The sequence below is a fragment of the Prunus persica genome, chromosome G4 (assembly GCF_000346465.2).
Source record: "Prunus persica cultivar Lovell chromosome G4, Prunus_persica_NCBIv2, whole genome shotgun sequence".
Lineage (NCBI taxonomy): Eukaryota > Viridiplantae > Streptophyta > Magnoliopsida > Rosales > Rosaceae > Prunus > Prunus persica.
Genome location: NC_034012.1, coordinates 16828465 through 16854381, shown reverse-complemented (window position 1 = coordinate 16854381; position 25917 = coordinate 16828465). Strand labels below are relative to the sequence as shown.

At 36.9% G+C, this 25917-nt stretch overlaps 3 protein-coding genes and 1 pseudogene across 3 annotated transcripts; all 4 read right to left on the bottom strand.

Annotated features, from left to right (window-relative positions):
- On the bottom strand, positions 1-24561 carry LOC18781461. The gene is made up of 2 exons (XM_020563143.1): positions 24538-24561; positions 1-840 (listed from the first exon to the last, which is right to left on the bottom strand). Exon 2 carries the CDS (start codon positions 779-781, stop codon positions 401-403), a length of 381 nt encoding a protein of 126 aa, XP_020418732.1. The 5' UTR covers positions 782-840; positions 24538-24561; the 3' UTR covers positions 1-400.
- Positions 2922-3693, bottom strand: LOC18779788 (annotated as a pseudogene).
- On the bottom strand, positions 20000-20837 carry LOC18779683. The gene is made up of 3 exons (XM_007214012.2): positions 20816-20837; positions 20511-20612; positions 20000-20427 (listed from the first exon to the last, which is right to left on the bottom strand). Exons 2-3 carry the CDS (start codon positions 20602-20604, stop codon positions 20285-20287), a joined length of 237 nt encoding a protein of 78 aa, XP_007214074.1. The 5' UTR covers positions 20605-20612; positions 20816-20837; the 3' UTR covers positions 20000-20284.
- Positions 22011-25343, bottom strand: LOC18780243. The gene is made up of 5 exons (XM_020563142.1): positions 24579-25343; positions 23726-24022; positions 23272-23451; positions 22840-23058; positions 22011-22546 (listed from the first exon to the last, which is right to left on the bottom strand). The coding sequence occupies exons 1-5, from the start codon at positions 25044-25046 to the stop codon at positions 22166-22168; spliced, it is 1545 nt and encodes a 514-aa protein (XP_020418731.1). The 5' UTR covers positions 25047-25343; the 3' UTR covers positions 22011-22165.

Genomic DNA, 25917 nt, shown 5'->3' with positions numbered 1-25917 from the left:
AAGTTTACCAAACGTCAAACTGCTTTCTCCCCCAGCTGATTTCTCTCATAGCAAATCTGACAATGATTATTTTCACAGTACAACAATATCAAACTAGTCCTAACTATATCAAGCTCAATCTATAGAATCAAAAAATAAATTTAGTAAATGGGTGCAGCAGAGACACAGAGAGAAGGGAGAGGGGGAGAGAAAAAAAAGGGCTTCAAAAAAGTAGGGTGATGGATGAGATATTTTATAGGGTCAAAAGTTTTAAACTTAACTTTAGGTGGAGGGTTGCCCAAAAGAACACAAAAAAGAAACAGAAGAAACTTTAAGGGAAGCCGTGAAATATTACACACAGTGGCGGACCTGTGCAGGCGCAAGGAGGTGCACCTGCACCTCCGGTCGCCAGAGAAGTCCATTACAAGAGCTGGAATTGCACCTCTGCTTCAGAAACGAGATGCACAGCACCTGTTCGACGAAATGCCCAAACCACCTGGGTTGAGAGGCGGCGAGTCTGCTGCAGCGAAGACTGAGCGAGGCGGCGAGTCAACCCGGAGAGGAAGTCCTCTTCGTCGCTGCTCTCAGTCTCAGTGGAGCCGACCACGGACTCGACAGCCGAGCTGAGGGCTGAGTTAGAGTCGGAGGAATCGAACTCGTACGGGAACTCGGTGGGGAACCGGGCGACTGATCCGACGCCGTTTTGGTGGAAGCTGTTGTCGTCCATGTTGTGCAGAACGACGTCGTCTGTTAGGAAGTGGGTTGGGAGATAGAACTCGGGATCGTCCCGTGACTCAGCCATACGAGCTAAAACTGAAAAGGGTCAGTATAAATGGATGAGGAAACTGAAAGCAGAGAGAGAGAGAAGATGGGTTTTGAACTTTGTGTGAGAGTGGGAGATAGTGTTGCTGGTTGGGGAAGATTTAATAATGAGAGCCCAGTTTTGAGTTTGCAGGCTGGGACCCAACAAAAACAACAGACAGAGAGAAGGAGAGGGAGAGGGAGAGGGAGAGAGAGAGTGTGAAGGGGTAGGTTGGGGCTTGAGGACGAAGTGGAAGACAAGTTGTCTTTGTTTTTTTTGTTTTTTTTTTGGGGTTTTGAGCTCTTAGCTTTTAAATATTGCACCTCCGTTGAAAAATTCCTGGATCCGCCGCTGATTACACAGAGTTTGAAAAGAAAAAAAAAAAACTTCGCTATGTAAATTATTACAACTTATTGGGCACAAAATGATTTTTGTGTATAGTAGTTAAAAACAGAGTTTGAAAATAAAAAATTACTTCACTTCTAAATTATAATAAAGTATTGGGCATAAAATAGTTTTTGTGTCTAGAACATGTCACATTTGTCAGAGATAAAGACCCAAATGTTTGTGTCTCTCCAAATAATTCACTTACTTTTTCTGAAGAACGGGTCATGGATGTGGGTATTTTTTCATGAGCCATAAAGGACCCACATCCATCAAACACGATAGACCTTGATCACGGAGACTGAAATAGGCAACGTAATGGGCAGCCCTATTTGCATGACGAGGGATATGCCTAACAGCACATGACTCATGATTGGCAAGAAGACGACGTTCCCCTTCCACAAAAGCACCCTCAGCAGCAAGACACTCCTCATAACTTTTAACCATATGAACCACCGACAGAGAATCAGACTCAATCACAAGAGGCACAATGCATAGGGCATGAATTCTTGTGCCTAATTTATAATTGTGCCCCACATGCTTGAATTTATCACAAATATTTGTGTTTTATACCCCAAAAAAAAAAAATAGCATAAATATAACTTATTTGTGTCTAATGTTAGAAAGGAGGGCACAATATTGTATGTGTGCCATTATATGTCTCTGGCCTTTGATTATTTTCGTAGTAGTGGTACAGATGGACATTGTGATCCACCAACTCAATATTCACGTGAATAATGGTAGCCCTTACAATTTTGTTTCCACTTTTATAGGCTAGGGCAAGGGCAATTACTATTCACATGAGATATAAAGAGATGAACTTGTATAAAGTTTTTAGTGTTGGAAGTAAAGAATATGACTAGGTATTTATAAAAAATTAAAAAAATCTGAAATTTTTTTTTTTGGCTGTCATTTTACCTAGGCAGCAGCTCGGGTTAAACTTGCCTGTGGGCTTGCCCAGGTTGCTGGGGCCACTGTTTACCAGTGGCTGGAACTCTTGCGCTAGAGCTACCTTTAGTTGCTTGGGCCCCATCTTGCTAGGACTCCCTTCCATGGGCGGAACTAGCAACAAGGCTACCATGGGCTCTAGCCCAGGAAGCCTTTAAAAAATATTAAAAAATATTAAATGTATTTTTATGTGATTTCACTCTATAAAAGATTAGTAGTCCACCTAAATGTAGCCTAATAACTCCTTGTCCACTCAACCTATAAGCCTGTAATCATCTTATATTTAATTTGTTTGCTCAGCTAAAAGCACCTCCAATGGAGATATCAAATAATATGTATCAAAATTGGATTTGATGGCTGATAACTTTAGTAAATGGAGTTATGAACTAGCGAATCAAACCCGAGTGTACTTGGGGGGGAGGGGGAGAGTTGGCCCACTTTTTTATTGTGGTGTCACCCTATGTGCGTGGTTTATATGATGTATACTTTTATTTCTAGAAAAATATAGAAATTGTAAGTATAAAAATAGAATAAAAAGAGCATTAGATTTTAGGCTTATTTATGTACATGCCCTCTGTGTTTTCAAACTTGTCTCAGATTACCACCTGAGCTTTGAAACGTCTCAAAAGACCCCTCACACTTTTAAAAAAGGTCTCACGTTACCTATTCCGTCAGTATTATAGACGTTCCGTTACGTGCTTTGGGCCCCACTTCGTTTCAATCCTTAACATTGGAGAATAATGGTTTTTTAGCTTTAGAAAAGGAGAAGGGGGTATTTGGGTGAGAATGGGAAATTTGGAGAAGAAGGCTAGAATCTACCATGTAAGGTGGTGTTATAAAAATGGAGGAATTTTAGACTCACATTAATGAACCCATGAAGGAAAATATCAGGGACCCTCTTAGAAGGGCCAGGTTTGTGCATTGTCAGATTCACCAAGAGCCTCAGATCATGAGCACTTTCAGGTACAAGGAGATTCAATGCATTGCTTCCAACCTTATTGATCTGCTCTCTTTTCTGCTCCTCTGTCATCCCAACCCCACAACTCACAACCACAACTTTCTCCACCAACTCTGGATACATCTCAGCCATCCAATATGCCACATACCCTCCATAACTTATAGAGTAAACAGAAAATCTCTCCACCCCTAATCTCTTCAACCCTTCTGCCACACATTTTGCTTGGAAAACCTCTGTCCTTTCTGGCCTGTTGGTGTAGGATTTGCCAAAGAACAATAGATCAGATACGTACAGATTGAAACTTTGAGAAAGTGAACCCACTTGATGGATGAATTGCCACCATACCCATGAAGCATTACAAGAGCAGGCTTTCGATAAGCCCTAGCCTTCTTTCTTCAAATTTCCCCTTCTCACCCAAATACCCCCTTTCTTCTTTTCTGAAGCTGAAAAATCCTTATTCTCCAATGTTAAGGATTGAAACGAAGTGGGGCCACATAACGGAACGTCTATAATACTGACGGAATTGGTAACGTGAGACTGTTTTTAAAAGTGTGAGGGGTATTTTGAGACGTTTCAAAGCCCAGGTGGTAATATGAGACAAGTTTGAAAGCACATGGGACATGTACATAAATAAGCCTAGATTTTAAGCAAATAACTTTAGCTAGCCCACCCGTTGAAAAATTTCTAGTTCTACCCTTGCTCCCTTTAGTGGTGGAAGTGCTCTAAAAGGTCTAAAGTTGAACACCCTCTTTTATTGATACAAACAAAAAGCAAAACATTGTGATGACTCCATACAATTTTTCGGTTATGCTTCTAGGGACTGATCAGTGCCAACTCCAACTGCAAACTCTTAAACATGAGAAAGGTATGCATAATAGCAGTGGCGGAGCCAGAAAATTTTCATTGAGGGGGCACCCTATATATTGAAATATATTTTGCTTTAGGGTGACAATGAAACTAATTTTTTACTTGATACAAAATTCCTAATTTTTGTACTATATTATTTTACATATTATATTTAAACTATCGACTGAATATCGATCCATGGAAAAAATTAAATGAAATGTAATTTATTAAAAATACACACTAAGAAATTTTGAACGGTAATTTATCACCACAAATCGAACACTACTACAAAAAAGCAAAAAGACGACTGTAAATCACCGTCGTGTATTCGGTTTTTCAATGGTCGTGGAATCCACCGTCATCTTTTCCCTCATAAACCACGACGCTAAATCACCGTCGTTGTTACAATATACAACGTCATCAACAAATACAAAACGACGTCTGTGTACTGCAAAAAGATCTAAAAAAGCAGTCGAGGATGAGAATAGACGACCAACTCTCTAAACAAACCGTCGTTAAAAAGGAAAAATATGACACATATTAACAGAACATGGCCGCAAGATAGACATACAACGACGAAAATTAAAATAAGACGCCGTTAAATATCATTTTCACGACAATAAAAAATATGTCGTCTTTAAATACATTAGAAGACGACGTTATTGATACCTACTACGTCGCCTATATAAAAATAACCGTCATAACATAAATTTTCCACTTCGATTTTTCTATAAAAGATGACGTGGAAATAGTTGTCAGTGTCATTATTTACGACGTATGTATTTATAGAGTAGACGTTGAACAACGAAACAACGTCGGTTACAAATATATGAGAGTCGTATTACAAAATTTATACGTCCTATTTTCTGAAACAAACAACGACAATAAATATTAGACGTTCTTAAATAAAACAACGTCGAAAACAAATAAAAACAGACGTGTTTAGTCTGCTAAAGTTCTAAAAAATAGTCGAGGATGAGAATAGACGACCAACTCAAACAAATCACCGTCGTTAAAAAGGAAAAATATGACACATATTAAAAGAACAAGGCCGCAAGATAGACATACAACGACGACAACTAAAACACTACGCCGTCAAATATAATTTTCACGACAAGAAAAAATATGACGTCTTTAAATACATAAGAAGACGACGTTATTGAAATATACTACGTCTCTTATTTACAAACAACCGTCGTGAAATAAATTTTCCACTTCGATTTTTCTAAAAAAGATGACGTGGAAATAGTTGTCAGTGTCATTATTTACGACGTATGTATTTATATAGTTGACGTTGAAATGCGATGAGAGAGCCGTATTACAAATAACGTCGTTTAATTGATATTAGACGGCGGTTATAATGAATTACCGTCGGAATTCAATGACGTGGAAATAGTTGTCAGTGTCATTATTTACGACGTATGTATTTATATAGTTGACGTTGAAATGCGATGAGAGAGCCGTATTACAAATAACGTCGTTTAATTGATATTAGACGGCGGTTATAATGAATTACCGTCGGAATTCATTTCGTTCCTCTTCGTTTATAAAAGAACTTGCGACGTGAAAAATGTATGATGACGTCGTATTTTTTAACGTTCAGATTATATATCTCATTTTTTAGACGTCGGTATTATGGGATTGGAGTCGTGTTATTTTGAATTACATGGCGGTCCTTAATCCTTCCCCGACGTGATATCCTGAATAATTGCTTCACAATAGCGTCGTGGTTCTTCATTGTTACGTTGCTTTAAGACGTCGGTAAATATGCTGAATAACTGGTTCACAATAACGTCGTGTTTTATTTGAACGTAGAAAGTGAAGAAATCACATTACAATATATTACAAAATTAATGTCATACACTGCCAATTACATAAGCATCATTCAATCCATATATCTTCACACCCATCTCGAATATTTTGACCGCCTAACTCACCCACCAGTTCATCAAATGTGTCAACATTTGGCATCCCTCTAGTAAATGGCTCATACTCAATTATCACATCACCTAAGACTTCATCACCAATAACATCATTATATTCTCTATTAGGCATTGATAACACTACCGACCAACCACGATGCATCAGGTCGTCAACAAAAAATATTTGTTTGACTTGAGAAGCCAAAACAAATTGGTCATTCCTATGTCCAATTTTACTCAAATCTACAAGGGTAAATCCAAGTTCGTCGACTACAAGACCAGAACTATCTATCCAATCAGACCTAAAGACTGGGATTGTAAACTTTTGGTAGTCAAGGTCCCAAATTTCTTGAATGACACCATAGAAACCCATATTTGAGAGAATTGGGTTTTTATCCTTGGCACTAGCAACTTGCATGGTATGTGCAAGTAAATAAACTCCACTATTTTAAGTTGTCCGCACATCATCTTGTGCCTTGATATTGAATTTAATACCTTTAATAAGATAGCTCCTATATAATGGCACTGCCATGTTTGGACCAGCTGCTAGCCACCTTAAATTTTCTGATACGCCATGATTGTCTTCCTCAAGTTCACTTTGAACCTGCAAATTAATCATATATCTTAATTCAATCTAACATAGAAATAAGAAGAAAATTAAAAGAGAAATATGTTATTCAACAACATATACCTTGAAGCGTAGCCATTGAATGAAAGTGCTATTGTGCTTATCCTGCAGCCACTTTGTTCTCTTTCTAAATTTTGGATAAGCAGTCTTGATGTGGATCATATGTTGCCTACATGACACGAAAAATTCAAGCATTACGGTCCCAAATATAGAAGATAAACATAAGAAATAATTTAAAATCAATAAGTTAAAGAATAAAACTCATACGTACTCGATATAAGGTAGGACTTCCTCCGTATTCTCCAAGACATATAGATGTGCTTGATTCAACAGGTCCTGATCAACTACGCTCACTGTGCAACCTGATAATGGCTTTGAAAGTCCCATCTTTTGGCTTGAAGGCACTCCAACTGTACTAACATCAGATAAATGCTGAGTACAAAACTCTACCGCTTCTTCAGCTATATACCGCTCAGCAATGCAACCTTCGGGACGAGTACGATTCTGAACATACCCCTTCAGCACTTTCATATATCTTTCAAACGGATACATCCACCTAAAATATACTGGCCCACATAGACGAACTTCTCTGACAAGATGTACTACTAGATGAACCATGATATCAAAGAATGAAGGGGGAAAGTACTTCTCAAGCAAACACAGAGTAACTACTACATCTTCTTCCAACTTATCTAGCTTGGAAACATCAACAGTCTTTGCACATATAGCATTGAAGAAGAAGCACAAACGAGTTATTGCATACCTTGCAGGCTTCTCCAAAACAGAACGAATTGCCACAGGGAGCAATTGTTACATTAAGGTATGACAATCATGTGATTTAAGGCCAAGAAGTCTTGAATCGTGTAAAGATACAAGATTTTTAATATTTGAAGAATAACCTTCAGGGACCTTCATACCATAGAAAGAATTGCAAACCTCTCTCTTCTCTGCTCTTGACAAATTGCAAGGCCCAGGAGGCAAACGAGTACGTCTTTCTCCATACTCGGGTTGCAAATCAGTTTTGACCCCTATGTTCAATAAATCTAATCGAGCAGCAATCCCATCTTTATTTTTTCCAGGGATCTCCAGCAATGTACCAATAATACTATCGCAAACATTCTTCTCAATGTGCATAACATCTAGGGCATGCCTCACAGGAAGGTATTTCCAATACTCGAGATCAAAGAATATTGATTTCTTCTTCCAACAAACTCTGTCACCATTTTCAACCATATGCAGCACTTCTTCTCCGGTTAATGGCTCGGGAGGTATGCCATATTCAGGTTTCCCATTAAAAGCTGCACGTTGCCTCCTATATGGATGATTGATTGGTAACCATTTTCTATGCCCAATATAACAAATTTTGTGGCCATTTTTCAACCTGTGACTAGGTGTATCATTGCCGCATATTGGACAAGCTTTATATCCTTTAACAACACAACCAGATAAGTTTCCATAGGCGGGGAAATCATTAATTGTCCACATTAATGCAGCTCTGAGTGTAAAGTATTCTCCATTATGTGCATCATACACTCCTCTAATTCCATCCCACAAAGATTTTAAATCATCAATCAAAGGCTCCAAGTAGACGTCTATATCATTTTCGGGTTGTTTAGGACCGGAAATCAATAAGGTTAACATCATGAACTTTCGTTTCATGTACAGCCATGGAGGGAGATTATATGTAACTAAGATAACCGGCCAACAACTATATCTGCTACTTAGAGAACTGTGGGGATTGAATCCATCAGATGAAAGAGCCAATCTCAAGTTTCTCGACTCATTACCAAACTCAGGCCATTTATCATCAAGAAGTTTCCAAGACGGGGAATCCGCCGGATGAGACATCTGACCGTCAATTGATTTTCTAGCAGCATGCCAAGTCAAACTCTTAGCTGTCTCATGTGATTGAAACATCCTTTTAAACCTTGGAATTGGAGGAAAATACCACACCACCTTCGCTGGCACACCTTCTTTCAAGATTGAATCTTTGCCTTCCTTCCACCTTGAGATACCACAAGTAGGACAATTAGTTGAATCCTCATACTCCTTCCTATACAAGATGCAATCATTGGGGCATGCGTGCATTTTCTCATAACTCAGCCCCAATGCACACAAAGTCTTTTTAGCCTCATACATAGAGGTTGGTATTGTATTTCCTTCTGGAAGCAAATCGCCTTGAAGTATCAATAATTCTGTAAAACAGACATCACTCATCCCATGTTTTGCCTTCAAATTATACAACTTCACTAATGCCGATAACTTCGTGTACTTTCTACAACCAGGGTACACTGGTTGATCTCCATCCCCAATCACATTGGCAAACTCATACGGATCGGAACCAAAATCACCAAAATCATTATCATCCATATCAATTTCTTCAGACACAAAACTGTACCTACTATGGCCATCATCTTCTTCAACATTTCTACTAGCATTAGTAGTTGCTTCCCAAGGTTCTCCGTGAAATGTCCAATTCTTATAGCTTTGGTCAATTCCATTAAAGTATAAGTGATCCCTTATAATTCCAACCCCAAACAACTTCAAATTAACACATTTAACACATGGACAACGGATATGTGTTGTAGTTAGAAGATTTTCTACAGCAAAGTTCAAAAATGCTTCCACCCCAAACTCATATGCCTTCGATCTTCTATCCGAGTGCATCCATGACTTATCCATCTCCGACACTATAACCTATTATCTATAATAAAGTGAAAATACAGGCAATGACCATCACTATAGCAGATTATACAAAGATCTAATAGCAAGTAATACACAACAGAGACGACGGATTTTAAACAAAAACAGACGTATTTGGCATATATAGACGACGGATTTTCAACAGACGTCGTCTAATATAAGTAATACAAACGACGATTTATGAAAAAACCGTCGTGTATAAGTAATACAACGACGGTTTTTTCATAAACCGTCGTGTAATCGTCGTCGTATGCCTAAAAAGGCGTCGTGTCTCAGTTTATTTTCAAGAACCCAAAACCCATTAAGAACACAACATATATATGAAACCAAGCAAGAAACCAACATATACATGAAACCAAGCATGAAAACAATAAATCCATTCCCAATTCAACATAACATAGGGTGATTAAAAGATCCGACAAAATTAAAACCATTCCCAATTCAACATAACAGATAATGTAATCCATGAACCCATTAAACAGAAAATCCATGAACCCATACCTATAAGCACATTATTAACAGATCACAAAGCATATACCTAAAATCCTTTAACAAAACAACCTAATATCATTCAATGAATTTACAAGGGGAAGATAGGGTTTGTACTTACAGGTTGGACGACCTCACAGATTCGACGGAGCCTGGAGAGTGCAACTTTTAATTAGAGCAGAAGTGAGAGAGCGAATGTTATGTTGCGCGAAATTTGAAAATTTTAGGGTTCAGGGTTAGAAGTATAAGAATAAGAGCCAAATATAAAAAAATTGAGGGCGCGCGAAAATTTTTAGAGCGCGCGCTCTTTAAAACGTCGAAAGAAAAACCATGGCGAAAGTTCTACAAGAACCGACGTAAATGTAATATTCCACGACGAAAACACTGAACGTAACGCCGTTTATTTTGACGTTGCATTTTTCTGATTTATTTTAGATTTATTTTGAATATTTTGATATAAAAATAATAAAATATTCTTATCACAACAACAAACCACGTCGGTGTTAATAAATTTTAGACGTTGTAAATTGTAATAGACGACTAAGTTGCTAAAATGACGTCGTTTAAATGAGAAACCATGGCGGATATTTAACTATCCGACGTAAAATATATATTCCACGACTTAACCGCTGTCGTTACAAAGTACTACCCTGAACCCTTAAGAAATTGAAGACGTTGTAAACCATAAACGACTCAATTGTTCAAAGAACGTCGTCTAAATATCCTTTTACGTCGGATTTGGTTAAAACGAAACAACAAAAAACGACGGCTTTTGACTTTATTACGTCGTTGGAAAAGTATTACACGTCGGTTACGCAATTTGTATGTTTTTTTTTTTTTTAATTTAAGAAAACCTCAACAAATTTTTACATTATATATTATAGACAAAATTTGTACATTATACATAAATATCAAGTGTTCAATAATTCCCCTATTCCAGGTGAAGGCAAACAAACTCTGACCATTCATTCCGGACTTCATCAATTGCTTCTTGGAGGTATGGCGCTTCCTGTTTTCCCTTGGCATACTGCATAAACAATGACTATTAGGGTTTATAAATAAAAAGAAATTCAATCACTGACGACGATATTTTTCATAACCGACGTACTATATCTATTCAACGACGGTAATTTTACATGGCCGTCGTTGATAATACAAAAAACGACGTAAAATGTATGAAGGTAATTTCTTCTTACCTTCTTCTCAAACCCCAAGGAAGGATCCATGATGATGTCCCTCATGAAGCGCATCACATAATACCCGCATTCGACATTGCTGGGTTGCTTTGGTGTGCCTGACAGAGTTTTCCAAATGATTGCCTTACGGCCTGGTCTGGCTATGTGAGAATTATACATTTTTATAGCACTGTTCACAATGTTTTTGGCCTCTTCATCGACCACACGATTTCCTGGCAGAGGATCCAGAAAATAGACGGTTTCTCTCTTAGCTCTTACAATCAGCAAGATCCAATGACGGCTGCACAAAATTAATATAAAAATGACGGTTATTTACAATAACGACGTATTATAATATTTCACACGACGAAATAAAGTAGCAGTCGACGACATTTTACATTTATCACGACGATAAATAACTACCGACGTGGTTAGTAGTTTCAAACGACTCAATAAAATAAAACACCGACGTGGTTAGTTTATACGCTGTAATTTATTGAAAATCATAAAAACAAAATCCTGTTAAGGAGACTAACCCTGGATTGTAAGGCATCAGGAAAATCTGTTCACCGTCAGTCTTCTGAAGTCGAGCTGCCAGTAGGCGTGATCTGTCAGCTATTGTGCCAGAGCTGGCACTAACTGTAGCAGGGTCGATAAAGCCAACCATATTGCACATATTTGCTCTTTTCAAAACATCGTGCAAGTGCCTAAATATATAAAATAATATAAACAAGTCAGCACAAAAAAACACACGACGGTTATGTATAACAAAACGACGTATTATAAAATTTCACACGACGTACTGAAATAGACAACGACGTTATAATATATTTATCACGACGGTAAATACTAACGATGTGGTTAGTTAGTTAAGACGACGCAATAAATAAACCAACGACGTATTATTTTAGAATGACAAACCTCATATATACAAAAAAACACGACGGTTATGTATAACAAAACGACGTATTATAAAATTTCACACGACGTACTGAAATAGACAACGACGTTATGATATACTAACGACGTGGTTAGTTGGTTAAGACGACGCAATAAATACACCAACGACGTATTATTTTAGAATGACAAACCTCATATATACAGCAATGACAGTGGCTCCTATTTCTTCCATGCCTGCAAATTGTGTAATATCTTCAGGCAGGAGGAAGGTATCGCGCTCTAGACCAAACACCTCCTTATCAATTGTAAAGTGCAGGGTCTTATCTTGAGGCACGAGTGTCGTTTCCACATAACGACAAAGGGAGTTTAAAGAAGATGGCGCCTTCATATTTGAATAATCAACAACTTTAATAACCTGTTTAAAGGAATAAAAAAAATGACGTGGTAATTCAATAAAAACGACGGTTTAAGGAATAAAACGTCGTCTGAAAACAATTTAAACGTCGTTTGAAGAAACCGTCGTGGTGAATAATTTATTACGTCTTAAAAAAAATTCCGCCGTCTAAGTTGTAAACAAACGACGGTTCAAAGAAAAATATCGACGTCTGGAATTTTGAAAAACAAATAAAAAAGGCAAAGTTATGTGAACATACCTGGTCGTCATCTTCTTTCTCCTTTTCATCATGTTTTTCTTCTGTCTTCCCTTCATCTATTACGTCGGGAATGACTAACTCCGTCGTCTAAAAACCACAAAGTTTTAAAATAACGACGTTTAATGGCGTGTAAAACAAGTAAACTAAATACGACGTGGTATTGAAATACAAACGACGGTTTATGTTTAAAATTGTCGTGGTATGTATTTCAAACGACGGTTTTATTAATAATAACGACGTCTAATGGTTTTTAAAAAAACAGAGAATTCAAAGTTCAGATATGTTACCTTTTCTTCCTGATGTTTCCCATTTTTGGCAGTATCATCCTCAAAATGCTGTGATCTCACATCACCTCCAGAGCAGCTTGCTTTGTCAGACATTGGATTTTTGGGACTTTGGCTAATTCTGGGTTTAAGCATGCTTGGATCAAAATTGGGAATTAATTGGGAAAGCTGACTCAGGAAATGCTCCCTCTCAGCCTCTACCAATTGTTTCGTTCTAGCCTCCATCCTTAAAGCCTCTTCCCTTGCCTTAGCCTCCATCTTTTTAGTCTCTTCTTGAAGGAGAACTCTTAAACTGTCCTTCAAACGGTCGTCAAAGCTCACTCTCTGTGGTTTGGGTAAATTGAAATATTGCCTTGGTGAGATCCCAGCACCTACTCCTCTGACTCTGCCTGGATGCTCGGGGCCCAAAGCCATGGTCAGCACATCATTGCTGCCAGAAATAGTGACTTTGCCTTCCGAGACTTGTTTTTGCAATTCATCCTAAAACAAAGATATATAAAAAAGTAAGAACAAAAACACACGACGGTTATTTATATACAAACGAAGTATTATATAATTTCACACGACGCAATAACATATAAATCGACGTTATTATAATTTATCACGACGGTAGTTATACCGACGTGGTTCTCTTTTTAAAACGACGAAATTAATAAACCACCGACGTCTTATGCTTTATTTACAGATAACAGAGGGATGATTCAATATTCACACCTTTAACGACGTTGTTTAAAACATTTCGACGTAGTAATTTACTACAGACGACGCGAAAATGAACCACCGACATCTTATGCTATAATTACAGAAAACAGAGTTGTGATTCCTGATTTAGACCTTTAACGACGTTTTTTAAAATATGTCGACGTGGTAATATCATTCACACAACGCAAAATATAACATAAGACGTAATAAGAATTATTCACAGTTTAATAAAAATTTAAAACAGAGTGAGTAGGCTTACAATTAATTTTGCTTTCTCTGCCACCTTTGGATCAGGGATGTTACCATGTTTGTCCTGTCTAGCTCTCTTCCATAAGGTAGATCGATCCATTTCTACCCCAGGCATGGTTTCCTCCAATTGATCCTCCAAACCAGCATATCCTTTTCGAGACAATCGATGGTTGTACTCGAGTTTCTCCCTAATCTGTGCATGTTGAGAATGCACAGACTCAAAATCTTTGGATAACCTTGAAGCTACAAAGGCATCCCATTGTGCTTTCTCTATGAATTTATATGTTTCAGGGGGTTGGCTTAATCTCTCCCTGTCATTGGTGTATGGAAGGATATATTGCCTCGTTAGTGTAGACTTGAAATCCTTCCATTTCTTGGCAGCAGAAGCTAACATAGAGCTCTTGCCCCCTTGACCTACCACAAAAGCAAGGTCAACTGCTTCCCAAATCTGCTCCTTTATATCCTTGGGGATTTGAGCCCATTTCATGTCCACAAGTGGAACTCTGGAGTGTGCCAACACACCAATGTAGGACTGCATCTCACTATGTGCTTGGCCAATTCCTTTCCCCCTTTTATTGTACTCAACAATTGGCCTCAGTTTCTGAAGTTTTCTCTTCACAACACGAGGCATTGTGCTCATACCTCGACCAGACTTTGAATCATCAGAGATTGTTGTCGTGCTGGTTCGTTCTGTCTCAGCAGATGATGAAGCAAACTTCATCTTCTTCGAAGGCTTCACTTGAGGAGGTACCATTCCAAGGTCCTTACATCCATTTTTCTTGGAGCCAGAATCCTTACTTTGGTCTTGGTGAGAAACCATTTTTACAGACAAAACTGCAAGTGAAAATATTTCAGGAAAAGATTAAGAACACAAACGACAGTTATTAATAAAATACGACGTATGATATGATTTTAAACGACGCAATGAAATAATCTCAGACGTAATAAATGTTTAAAACCAAGGTAATTAAACAACGACGAAATAATTAACTATAAACGACGTGATAATTAACTATACACGACGAAATATTTATATAACGTCGTGGTATTGATGTTCACACGACGTCAGTCGTAATATACCGTCGTCTATATAAGGATCCAAAACCCTTCTTTCTTTCTCTGTGAATGTTTGATTGCAGATTTGATTTTTCTGAACCATGGTTTTTGTTTTCTAATTTGATAAAATACAAGGCCAAGAAAGAAAGTTTTGGAATCTTATATAGACGACGGTATTTTAATATGACGTCGTGGTATTAACATTCACACGACGTAAAACAATAAGATACTGTCGTATATATTAGATACCAACCCTACTTTCTTTTTCTTTATATTTTATCAAATTAGGGAAAAACAAAAACCATTGTTCAGAGAAATCAAACCTGCAATTAAACAAGCAAATAAAAAAAAAGACTATAATTTTAAAAACAACTTTGTCAATTTTCAGACGACGCTAGAACGACTGACGAACCGTCGTGGTCTACATATTTAACCACGTACATAAGAAGCTACTGTCGTCTTATTTAGTTGAGGTAGTTGTCTTCAAAGTTGGAAACTTTCCCTCGTTGTCTGTATATTTTATCGAACTTGGAAAGAAGTAAAATGATTTTGGCCAGAAAAAAGGTAAAAAGATTTTTCAAACAAAAAACGTATGAGCATGCAAAACAGCAACCAAAATAGTGAAAATGAAAGCTTACCTTTTGCGTGCAATGAAAGCAAGAGGAAGATTATGTTTAAGTTCAGAGACGACGAAGAAGACGAGAGGAAGACGATGAGATACTCTGACAAGGAAAAAAGTCTAAAAGTTTTCTCTAGGAGATTGAACTTTTTAATCGGGTTTGGAAACAGCGCATGTGTATGTCAGGTAGACGAAAAGTTGCTTACATATAAAACCATTTCAAAAAAATAATACGGCGGTTACATATAACTACGACGTATAAATTACAAAATACGACGGTACATTTAACTTCGGACGTGGTAAATAAATACGACAGTAGTGTTGTAGGTACCGTCGTAGTAAACTCAAAAATTAAAGTACATAAGTAATAACTCGCGTCATGGTAGATTATTTAACACGTCGTTTTTATTAATTTACCGACGTGGATTTCTGTAATATACGTCGATAATACCAAGTTGATTTTACAATTTAAACGGCGGTTTTTTTGTAAGGACCGCCGTTGGTTTTAAAAATTTATTCTATAAATTTGTCGCTTTCATTCATTTTCGGTTTACATTTAAGGTTCCAAGTTCTTCCTCTCTCAGTCTCTCACGTCTCAAAGACAATAATTTGGATGTCTTTCTCAAAGAGAAATTGAGCTTACTCGCATCAAATATATGTCCACAAGAAGAAGCTTGTCAACTAGCCTTCTCACTTCCTTGATCAAGCCTGATAGGACACTTAGTGCTTCTGAATACTCCTTGCTTTCCATCAAAAGAGATGCAAGCCTGGCCTCCACTCGCTGTCGAAGGAAAGTTCGCTTCTCAGGAAAATCTGAAGATCAGATGTGCCTGATCCTCTGCTTGATTTTCTTGCCTAAGAAGATCCGTCGGATTTGTGATAGCCTTTTCCTTTATCCGTAGAGCTTCAGAAGAAGAAGATGGGTTTCAAGAATGCGATAAAGAATAGAAATGGCTTCAGATGGCCTCTAAAGCATGAGCAATTGAATCAGTAGTTGCTGGGAGATATGATGAAGACATTGTCAATGCTTTGAACTATACAAGTCCTGCAGAAAGATAAAGGACCAAACTGTTAAAGAAACTGAAACAACGGCGGTTTTCTGTTCTACCGTCGTCTTTTCTCGTCGTCTATATTAAGGTAAGATGGCGGTAGATTTATAATTACCGACGTAGATTATTTTGTTAAACGTCGTTAAGTGTACTACAACCGACGTGGATTTTATTTTTAAATTATAAATAGAGTTTTTTTTCCCGTATTCTTTCAGTTTTAGTTTTCAATTACAAAGCGTGATAAATAGATTTTTCTTTCCCGAGGAAATTTAAAATGAGGGAAATTAATGTTCTAGAATTTGTAAACTAACACGACGCAATATTTGCAAATCTGTGTCATCTGTTAAGATTATGATGTGGAACAGAGTTCCATCTGGTAAGATTTCGTAAACCTTGGGATCTCAGACAAATTGATTATGTCGGCGGTGTTCTATATAAACCGTCGTGGTTATTTCAATTCTTGTCATTAAGTAGATCTACCGACGTAGGATAAGAAAATCAAAGAAAAAAATTGTTAACAAAAATTCTTATTAAGACGACCGTTAAAATTAAAGGTACGACGTATAAAATGAATAAATACGACGTTAAATTTTATTGTACGATTTAAAGATAACGTCGTAGAACTATACGAGAATGACGTTGATATATTTATATTTTCCGTCGTTATAAATTAATTTAATACGGCGATATTTTGTATTTTAAAGCCGTGGATTTGTTTGTAATTATACGGCGTCTTATACGAAAACCTCGTCGTGTTATTTTATGAGTAAAAACGGCAGTTTTTATTGAAATCGTCGTCTTTACTTTCTACGTCGGTCGATTCATAACTTCTGCCGTTCTTTGTTGGCATTGATTTTACACTGCGGAAATCTGTTTCAAATAGACGTCGGTTGTTTAATTATGTACGTCGTTGTTTTTGAACAGCCATTTGAATCTCCATTTTTTAGTTGTCTAAGGTTGTATTACACGACGGTGTTTTTAGAACCGTCGTCTTTTTATAAACCACGACGGTTTTCACTTAGACCGTCGTTGTTTTCTGGTCGTCTTTTTTACTTTTTGTAGTAGTGGAAGTACGACAATAAGAGATGTGAAATGGTAGCAATGATAGTAAGAAAAGGAAAATTAGAAAAATACAAAAAAAGAAATACATGGACACTTCACAATTTGATTAGAAAAGTATGATTATATTAATAATACAATAGCCTAAACTAAAATTTGAGAGGGGGCACATGCCCACCATGGGCCTTAGCTCCCTCCGCCACCGCATAATAGGGATGGCAATTCCTATTAATATATTGTGTCTGTTGTCGTATACTGGTTGACTTGTATGTATTTAAACTATAATGCTTTGTTTGGTAAATATAATTTTTAAATATTTTCATTCTTTAAATCTGTTTCATTTTAAACGATTAAAGCTGTAAAAATGACATGCAATATCGATTAATTAGATCCCAAGCCTCTATATTTAGACACTGTACATTTACCCTCATTTCAGACATTTAGACCATTCTAATAATCTAATAGTCTAAAATATGACTCTTCAATTTTTAACTTTTGACACCTATCTATTTAATTAATCTAACCGTAACACTGTTAACTCTAATTTAAAATAAACATATTAAACTGAACAATAGAGAAAAAATGATAAACCTAGCAGCCATCCCACCTACCCAACTCCGACTGCCACCCCGACCCCTCTCCACCAATCACCGTTGACAACTCTCTCTCTCTTCCATGAATAGAAAGACATCGCCAGTTAGCAAGAATACAAAGACATCAACCAAATTATTTGGTTAGCAACTGGTCCTCTCACCGGTATGCATATGGACTAGGACATTCAAATTTTGTAGGTCAAGAAGATTGAAGGTCCCGTCATAGTTGCTCAGTCATGCATCAATTTAGACAAATGCATAGCATAGTTACAAATTCCTCAAACCCAAGCACAATAAGCAAAATATAGACGATTGTGCAAATGATGCTTCACTAAAATGAGAGAAAGAAGAGGTTAAAGAGGAGAGGAGATTGGCTTGGCTATGAGGAGGGAAGGGATTGCCATGAGTGGGGGTGGGTCATGGGTGGCTGATGATTGGTTTGTGGTTTTTCCTCTATTAATTTTTATAAATAAATAAATAAAATTATGGGTTATTGATTTCAATGGTCCCCCAACTATTACTCCAATATCATTTTGGTCCACGAATTAAAATTTTCATTTCAATGGTCCTTCAACTCTCTATTTAATATCAAAATGGTCCTACCGTCAAAGTCTGTCAATTATTCCGTGAAATCGAGGGGCAAAACAGTCAAGGTCTGTTCATCCCTGCAACTCACCCGATTCCTCTCTCTGTCAATTATTCTGTTGAACACTATTACTTGTCCGCCATAGAATATGGTCATCTACTGCAACAATGCCTTTAAATTTACAGAAATTGGACTCTTCTATGGGAACAGAGGAGCCAAAACTAGCTTGTTGAGGGAACAATTCCATGAATTTAAAGTCTCTAAGAGTTGTTGGCACATTCCTTGAATTTTCCAGAAATGGAAAGAAATTCATGGGTGGGGCATTCTGACGAAACATCACAGGTGTCCCTGTCCATATAGCAACATCAGCTCAATGAATCAAATACTATCTTAGGAACTAAATAAGAAAAATTCTAAAATCCTTTGGTAGATAGCTACTAGAAACATAAATTTTAAGGGCAGATTAGAGCTGGGTATTCTGAGTTCAATTTTGGGTTTTTGCAATTTTGGAGTTGGAACTTCAATTGGGCTTATGATCGGGTATTACCTCTTCATCTACTTCCAGCCAACTGATGTCATGGTCGACTCTATCTTCCTTTCTTATTCACCAATTTCCTTCCTATTCATTGCTAATTCTGCTTTTGTGATGGGATCTATCTATCTGGGAGAGGAGGTAATGGGTGTCTTGAGAAGTTTGAGAGAGAGAGAGAGAGAGAGAGAGAGAGAGATAGAGTGGTGGTGGTGGTGGTGGTGAATCACATCTCTTCCTTGTTCCTGGTCCTCCAACTACAGTAGGTATTTCTGGTGAGATTCAATTTTTAATTTCTAATTTAATTTTCTAATTTTAATAATAGTTTCCTTTAATATTTAATTAATTTATTAGTATTTTAATTTATATGGACAGTTTTACCCCCAATTTAACAATAAAATTGACAGACTTTGACAGTAGGACTATTTGGATACCAAATGAAGAGTTGAAGGACCATTGAAATGAAAATTTTAGTTAGTGGACCAAAATGATATTGGAGCAATAGTTAGGGGACCATTGAAATCGATAACCCATAAAATTATTTAGCCTTTTAAAAACAAAATAATAATTAGAGTTAACAATGTTAGGGTTAAAGTTAATTAAATAGATAGGTGTCAAAAGTTAAAAATTGAAGTGCCGTATCTTAGACCATTAGATTATTAGAATGATTTAGATGTCACAAAATGCGAGTAAATGCATAACGTCCGGATGATTCGTGATTGCCAATTGACGATGCATAGGAAGCAAACCAATCCAAAATTCTTGGCAAGCAAATGTCAGTTTATCTTTTGAAGAGATGCTATTCAAATCCAACAGCAGAACTCTGCCCACCAGTCCCAACAACCATTTGCAAAATGAATCTCAAGAGCATCTCCAACCCATATATAATATATTCAAATGTCAAGTAGAGTTCCAACGTTTAAAATCATGTTTATCTGAGGAAAATATAGACCTTTAAATCTGAACAAAAAGCTAACAGGTAATTCACATTCTAAAGAACAAATAGCCAAAAAAATAATTCCGTTGACGGAAATATTTTCCTGTCGCCGTTTTATATCAGTAACATTGAGATATTTATTAGCATGACTTATAAGGCCAAAGAATGAAAAGAAAGAAAAAAATGAAGAAAAAATAAAATAAAATTTCAACTGAACTGAGCTTATTATGAGGCCTATTTAGAGGTGGATTTGACAATGAAATTCTGGCGAGAGATAGGGTTCATGACAACAGGAGATGCTGCAGTGCGAGGCCAAGCCTGGAGCTTCTTCTCAGTTTCTTCTTGCCATTCCTTCGAAATGGTCGACGGAGTAATGCCTGGTTATTTATCATCTAGGTTAAATTATTTTATTTTCACATAAACACAGTTTCATCAAGCAACTTTATCATCAAAACTCTACCTCCAAATAACTTTTTTTCAGAAACAACCTTGTCAAAAGCATATGTAAACCCAAAGGTTCCCAAGAGAGCTCCGACGATGTAAATTCCTGACATTTTTCCGACTGCAATAACAATTATGAACATATATACCAAACGGAAAACAATATTTTTAATCTCCTAATAAATAAATGGCAATGACAGAATCTTGTAATACGAAATACATTGAGGAATAAATACAGAAAATCCACAAAAACTAAAGGAAAAGAATTCATAGAGCAAATCATAAATTTAAATGAAAAACTCAGCGAGAAATGTAGAGCCTTACGCTGATCGATTGAGAATGAAAAACTCAGATGAATTTGGAGAACTCACAGCTAAATGAAAATGTGTGTGTGTGTGTTGTGAGAGAGAGAGAGAGAGAGAGAGAGAGAGAGAGAGAGTCTTGAGAAGACGCTTCAACGTTGAGAGCGATGATTATGGTGTGTTAGTTGAGTAACTGTGGAGGCACATTTTATGCTGGAACGTAGAAAACAATTGTGGGTCGTAGCCCATGAAGAACGGGCTAGACTGATGCAAAGCTTTTCTAGCCCAGCTCAATCTTCAGGCCCATTTATTTTTAAAGTTTTATATTCATTTTAATTTTTAGAACATCTAGATATCAAATATCAAACATTAATCTGAATTTGATGGCTTGTATTGCAATTGGACATATTCGACTCAATATGTCAAATTACAATTTTATTTTATTATATAGTGGTCATTGGTTTATTACTTTTTAGGCACATAAATTAAAATAAATAATTAAATAATTAAATAACATCACAAAGTCAAATAACCAAAAATAACAACAAGAGAAAGAAATTTATTCCACGTAGGATTTAACATTTCGGTTGGAGGGAGTTTCATCTATTTTTCTACATGCTGAAAGTGTCACGTTAAATTTAACATAATCCTTAGAGACGCCCTTAAAATATATACCTTATTCTCCCAACCAATAGAACATAAATGATCCTTAAAATAATAGAACGTAAATGATTATTTTTTTTTTTATAACAAGTGTGTTTTTATGGAGTAACGTTTGTGTTGCATCTTATATAATAATCTCATCCTTTTGTGATCAAGGAGTATGTTTTGTCGTTATGATTTTAAGTGGATGCGGGAGAGTATGTGTGCCTCGAGAGCTTGACATGCATAACTCACTCTCGTGACATTAAAAAATTTGAGCATCTAATTAATAATAATTGACAATAGGTATAAAAACGTAATATCTTATGCAAAATGTTAGAGATATCATATTTATAGATTTTCTTATAAATGTGGTCTCCGTAGCATTATCCACATCTTATATACTAGGATTAAAGACAGCTCAATTCGGATAAACACTAACTGAATCATGTGGACTTTGCCTACGTGGGCTTTACTATGGATTTGGCTTTGACCTGGGCTAAATTAATTTAAATTTTATTTATCTGGATTATTATTAATACCATCTGATTCTAGCTCATTAGCTGTGGTAGAAATTGGAGGCATATCATTGATGCAATAAATGAAAAACCACAAACTATGCCGTACAATTCATATGGCTAGCAAAGAGGAAGAGCCCCTGCAGTTAATATGGTTAGAAAAGAGCAAGATTCCGAAGTTGAATCCAATGTAACGAATCTCAAAAGCTTTTCTATGTCTTGGAAGGTAGAGGGCAATGCAAAGGGAAGACTGCTTTGCTGTTCTGCCTCACCGGCAATGAGGAGTTTCCGATGTCTCGAAAGGGTGATCTTTTTGGAGCAACAAACACTCTGTTGGTACATGTGGCTAGTTTTCTTTGCTTGCTGCCACCTTCTTTGGGACAATGATTTTCCTTCAAGTGACAAATCAGGACGTGTTTTTCCATTTCGTTCTGTGGATCCCGGGGTATAAGTGGTGAACCATTGGCCTTCATTGCTCTTATGCTTGCTTCCTTCCTCAACCTATCAAGCTCTCCATGGAGTATAGACACTTGTGCCTGCAACTCCTTTGCTTTGCTTTCATATGAGACAGCTTTTTGTTTCCATTCTTGCACCTAAACAAGAAATATGACTTAGAATATATTTCAAAGGAATTATATAGGAATTATATAAACTAAGTTTCAGGCCTTCAAGCATCACGAAAAACCCTTTCAATCATTTTGCCTCATGAATGCCTCTCTTCCAAGACTCAATCTCACATCCATTGAAGCAAACAGAAAATAGAAACTAAAAAGAAAGACATCAGTAATAGAATTACTTTCCAGGTCAAGTGTTCATATAGTGCCTGCGTAAAATTTGTAAGAGTACACTCCTTTTAAACATAGGGTAATCTGTTATGGAAACTTACAACGGATTGTAAGGATTGGATGTGATAATCAGAATCTAGCGCTCGATCTTTCCAAAAGTCTCGAGAGGCATGCAATTCTTCCATCTCCTCCTTCACCTGCCCCAGCATCTCCTGCATCTGAGACCATTGCTCTGTCTCAATTCGTACTTGCTCTACAATTCTTCGAACTATTGCCTTGCAACGTCCTGAGCACACATTCTCTTCACGACACTCTTTCTCCTGCATAGAAAATTGTCTAACCTTTAAAAGGAATCCTTCTATGCTATAGATGTTAGTGTGAGCCGAGCGTTTGAATATCCAACATAAATTGAGAGCATTTCACCTCAAACATATATAAGTCAAATTCTTTTCCTTTATGCTTTTTTAGATAAGTATAATTCGTTCTTTTAGACTGGGAACTAAAAACAATAAACAGCCGAAGCAAGGACTTGCCTTGTAAAATTGTTGTATCAAAGAAGAAGACAAATTGGTGGATTCAATTCTCTGGGAAGAAGAGGCAGAACTGGCAACAGAACAGTCGGCGGTAGACAGCATTGAACCATACTCTTCCTTCATCCTCTCTAATAGCATCCCATTTGACAATCCCTCCATTTTCCTTCTGAGAATGTCTACCTGCATAGTTTTTTAACAGAACCAGATTAGGCAAAAAAAATATATATATGCAAATAAAACAATGCCTCACTTGGGTTTTGAGAATTTCTATCATTTGACAAATCTAAGACTTTAAGTCTGCAATCACTTTGTGAATTTGAAGCACAAACATTTCTCTTTGCTATTCTCATGTTGTCTTGGCAACTAAATATGGGAGTTGAGGAATCGCAGAACAGAATTGTATATCAAAGCAAGATCAACCACACTAGTTTGAAGGAAGGACAGATAACCTTACATTACTTTTGCCACTCGAAAGCAAGTTCTCATTTACTCTATGGCTTGTTTTGATAGAAAAGCTTGCTTCTGCCATCTCTTGGATCTCCTTGACACATATCTCATCCGATGTTCGTCTGAACTTCTGTAGCTTTCTTTGAAGAAGATACGCTTGTTTATCAAAATTACTAGTGTTTCGGACCTCCGAATCCTTAACTCCTAAATTCCTTTGCAACTTCTCTAGCTTTTCTGCCAAGTGTTGAAGTTTTTCCTCCAATACCATACTTGCATTCTTTCCTTCGCAAATCTTCTTTCTCCCCTGAAAACCAATCACAGCATTAAACATGTCACAGACGAACCATATAATGTAATACATTTGTGAAAAGAATTCAAAAACAGAATGCAAAATTATGTTAAGCACATAGTAACAGAAAAAACTTAAAATACCAAAGCAAGATGACTTCAATGTGTTCATTGCTTTTCTTTCCCTGTAATTTCTTGTTAAGAAATGGATACAAAATCACCAAGTAATCCAAGAAATTGGAAAGAAGAACAACCAAAAGCATACTGATACTGTTGAAACGAAGAAGCTGTAATATTCAAACCGGATAAACTGTTTGTTTTCCACTCCTTTTTTACTTGATCAAACATAAGAAAGGATAAAATAGTCCTGCTTTTGAAACCTAATGCATCTATCAATCCAGAAACTTGTGCCAGGCACAACTATTTGAATTTGAGGTTACTGGAGTTTCCAAATGAGTTTTTAAACTTCAATGAAACAAACAGACCACTCAAAAAACCAAAGAAAACAAATAATCCGAGAGAGAGAGAGAAAGAGAGAGAGAGAGAGAGAGAAGAAGAAGAAGAAGACTAACAGAAACAAGAGTGTGAACAGCTGATTTAAGAGTCCTCTCCACCTTGACCTTGACCCTCTCCATCTTCTTAACTGCAATCTCATTCTCCATCCTCAATAAATTGCACTCTGCCCTCAACATCTCAGCCTGAAATCTCCACTTCTCCTCTTCCACCACTTCATCACCACCATCCTCACCCTCTTTAACCCTCTCTCTCCTGCACTCACTTTCCCCATCACCATGCTCAAAAAGCACAATGGGCAAACCGACCCTGGAAAAAACTCGTTCTTGGTCAAACAGAGCTTCCAGCTTGCCCTTGTTGTCCTTCTTGGCCTCCCCTGAATTGGGTCTTCCGCCATGAACGCTCTTGGATGCTCTCCGCCGAGGCCTACGCGGAAAGTGGAGAATTTTTGGGGTTGGTGGTGCTGGTGGGTACTGCCATTTTGGTCTTCTTGTTGCTCCTCCTGTTACTGTTGTTGCAGATGACATTCGAGTCAATTGAACTGATGAGTTTAAATGAGTTGAAAAATACACAGACTTTGCGTTTCTTTTGGGGTTTGAAAATGAAAGCAAGCTAGAAGTTAAGGCTACTTGTTTGTATAACTTAGCATCTGGGGGAGAACACTTTGAGAGAGAGAGAGAGAGAGAGAGAGAGAGAGAGAGAGAGAGAGCGTGCAACCTCGTGAGGTGCAAGAAACAGGGATTTCAAATGAAAGCTGCTGTTGCAGTTCAGTTTGTTTGGACAAATTTATTTCCTCTTCGTTGTACTTGTCTTCAATTTTTTTTTCTTCTTTTTCTTTATAGGAATTTGAAATGAACTTCATAGTCATATTTAATGTCTGTTCCTTATGTTATGTTATGACCACTTCGTCCTTGCTTTGTCCTTGTTGTTTGTTATCTTCAATTTTTATACATAGAAGTTGTAAGTAAACACTTAATAAAGCATCACCATGTTTTAATCCACTGAATAAAAATTCAAATTGGTAGTATGCATATCACGACTTTATAAAAATTCAAACTATTACAAGTGTTAAACAAGAAAGGAGAAAGATGTCTCGTCTTTTTTTTATGCGAGTTTACTTACATAATTTGAATAAAGTTATTTCTTTTGATCGAGCTTATTGGAACATATCATTTGCTATTTTACCCTAGCCATTTGAGCTAAAAAATCATAGGTTTTAGCATTAATTTATTAAACAACACACTAAGTTAATTTTAAATAGAATAACGGTCTTCAATATAGGTATCTAGAGGTGCAAATCATGCTTAAAATTTGAAAATGGCCAAACCCACTATTATATTCATATTCATATATGTTAGATGGTAGTGGAGAATCTGGCCCCATCCTCCTCGAGGTAAA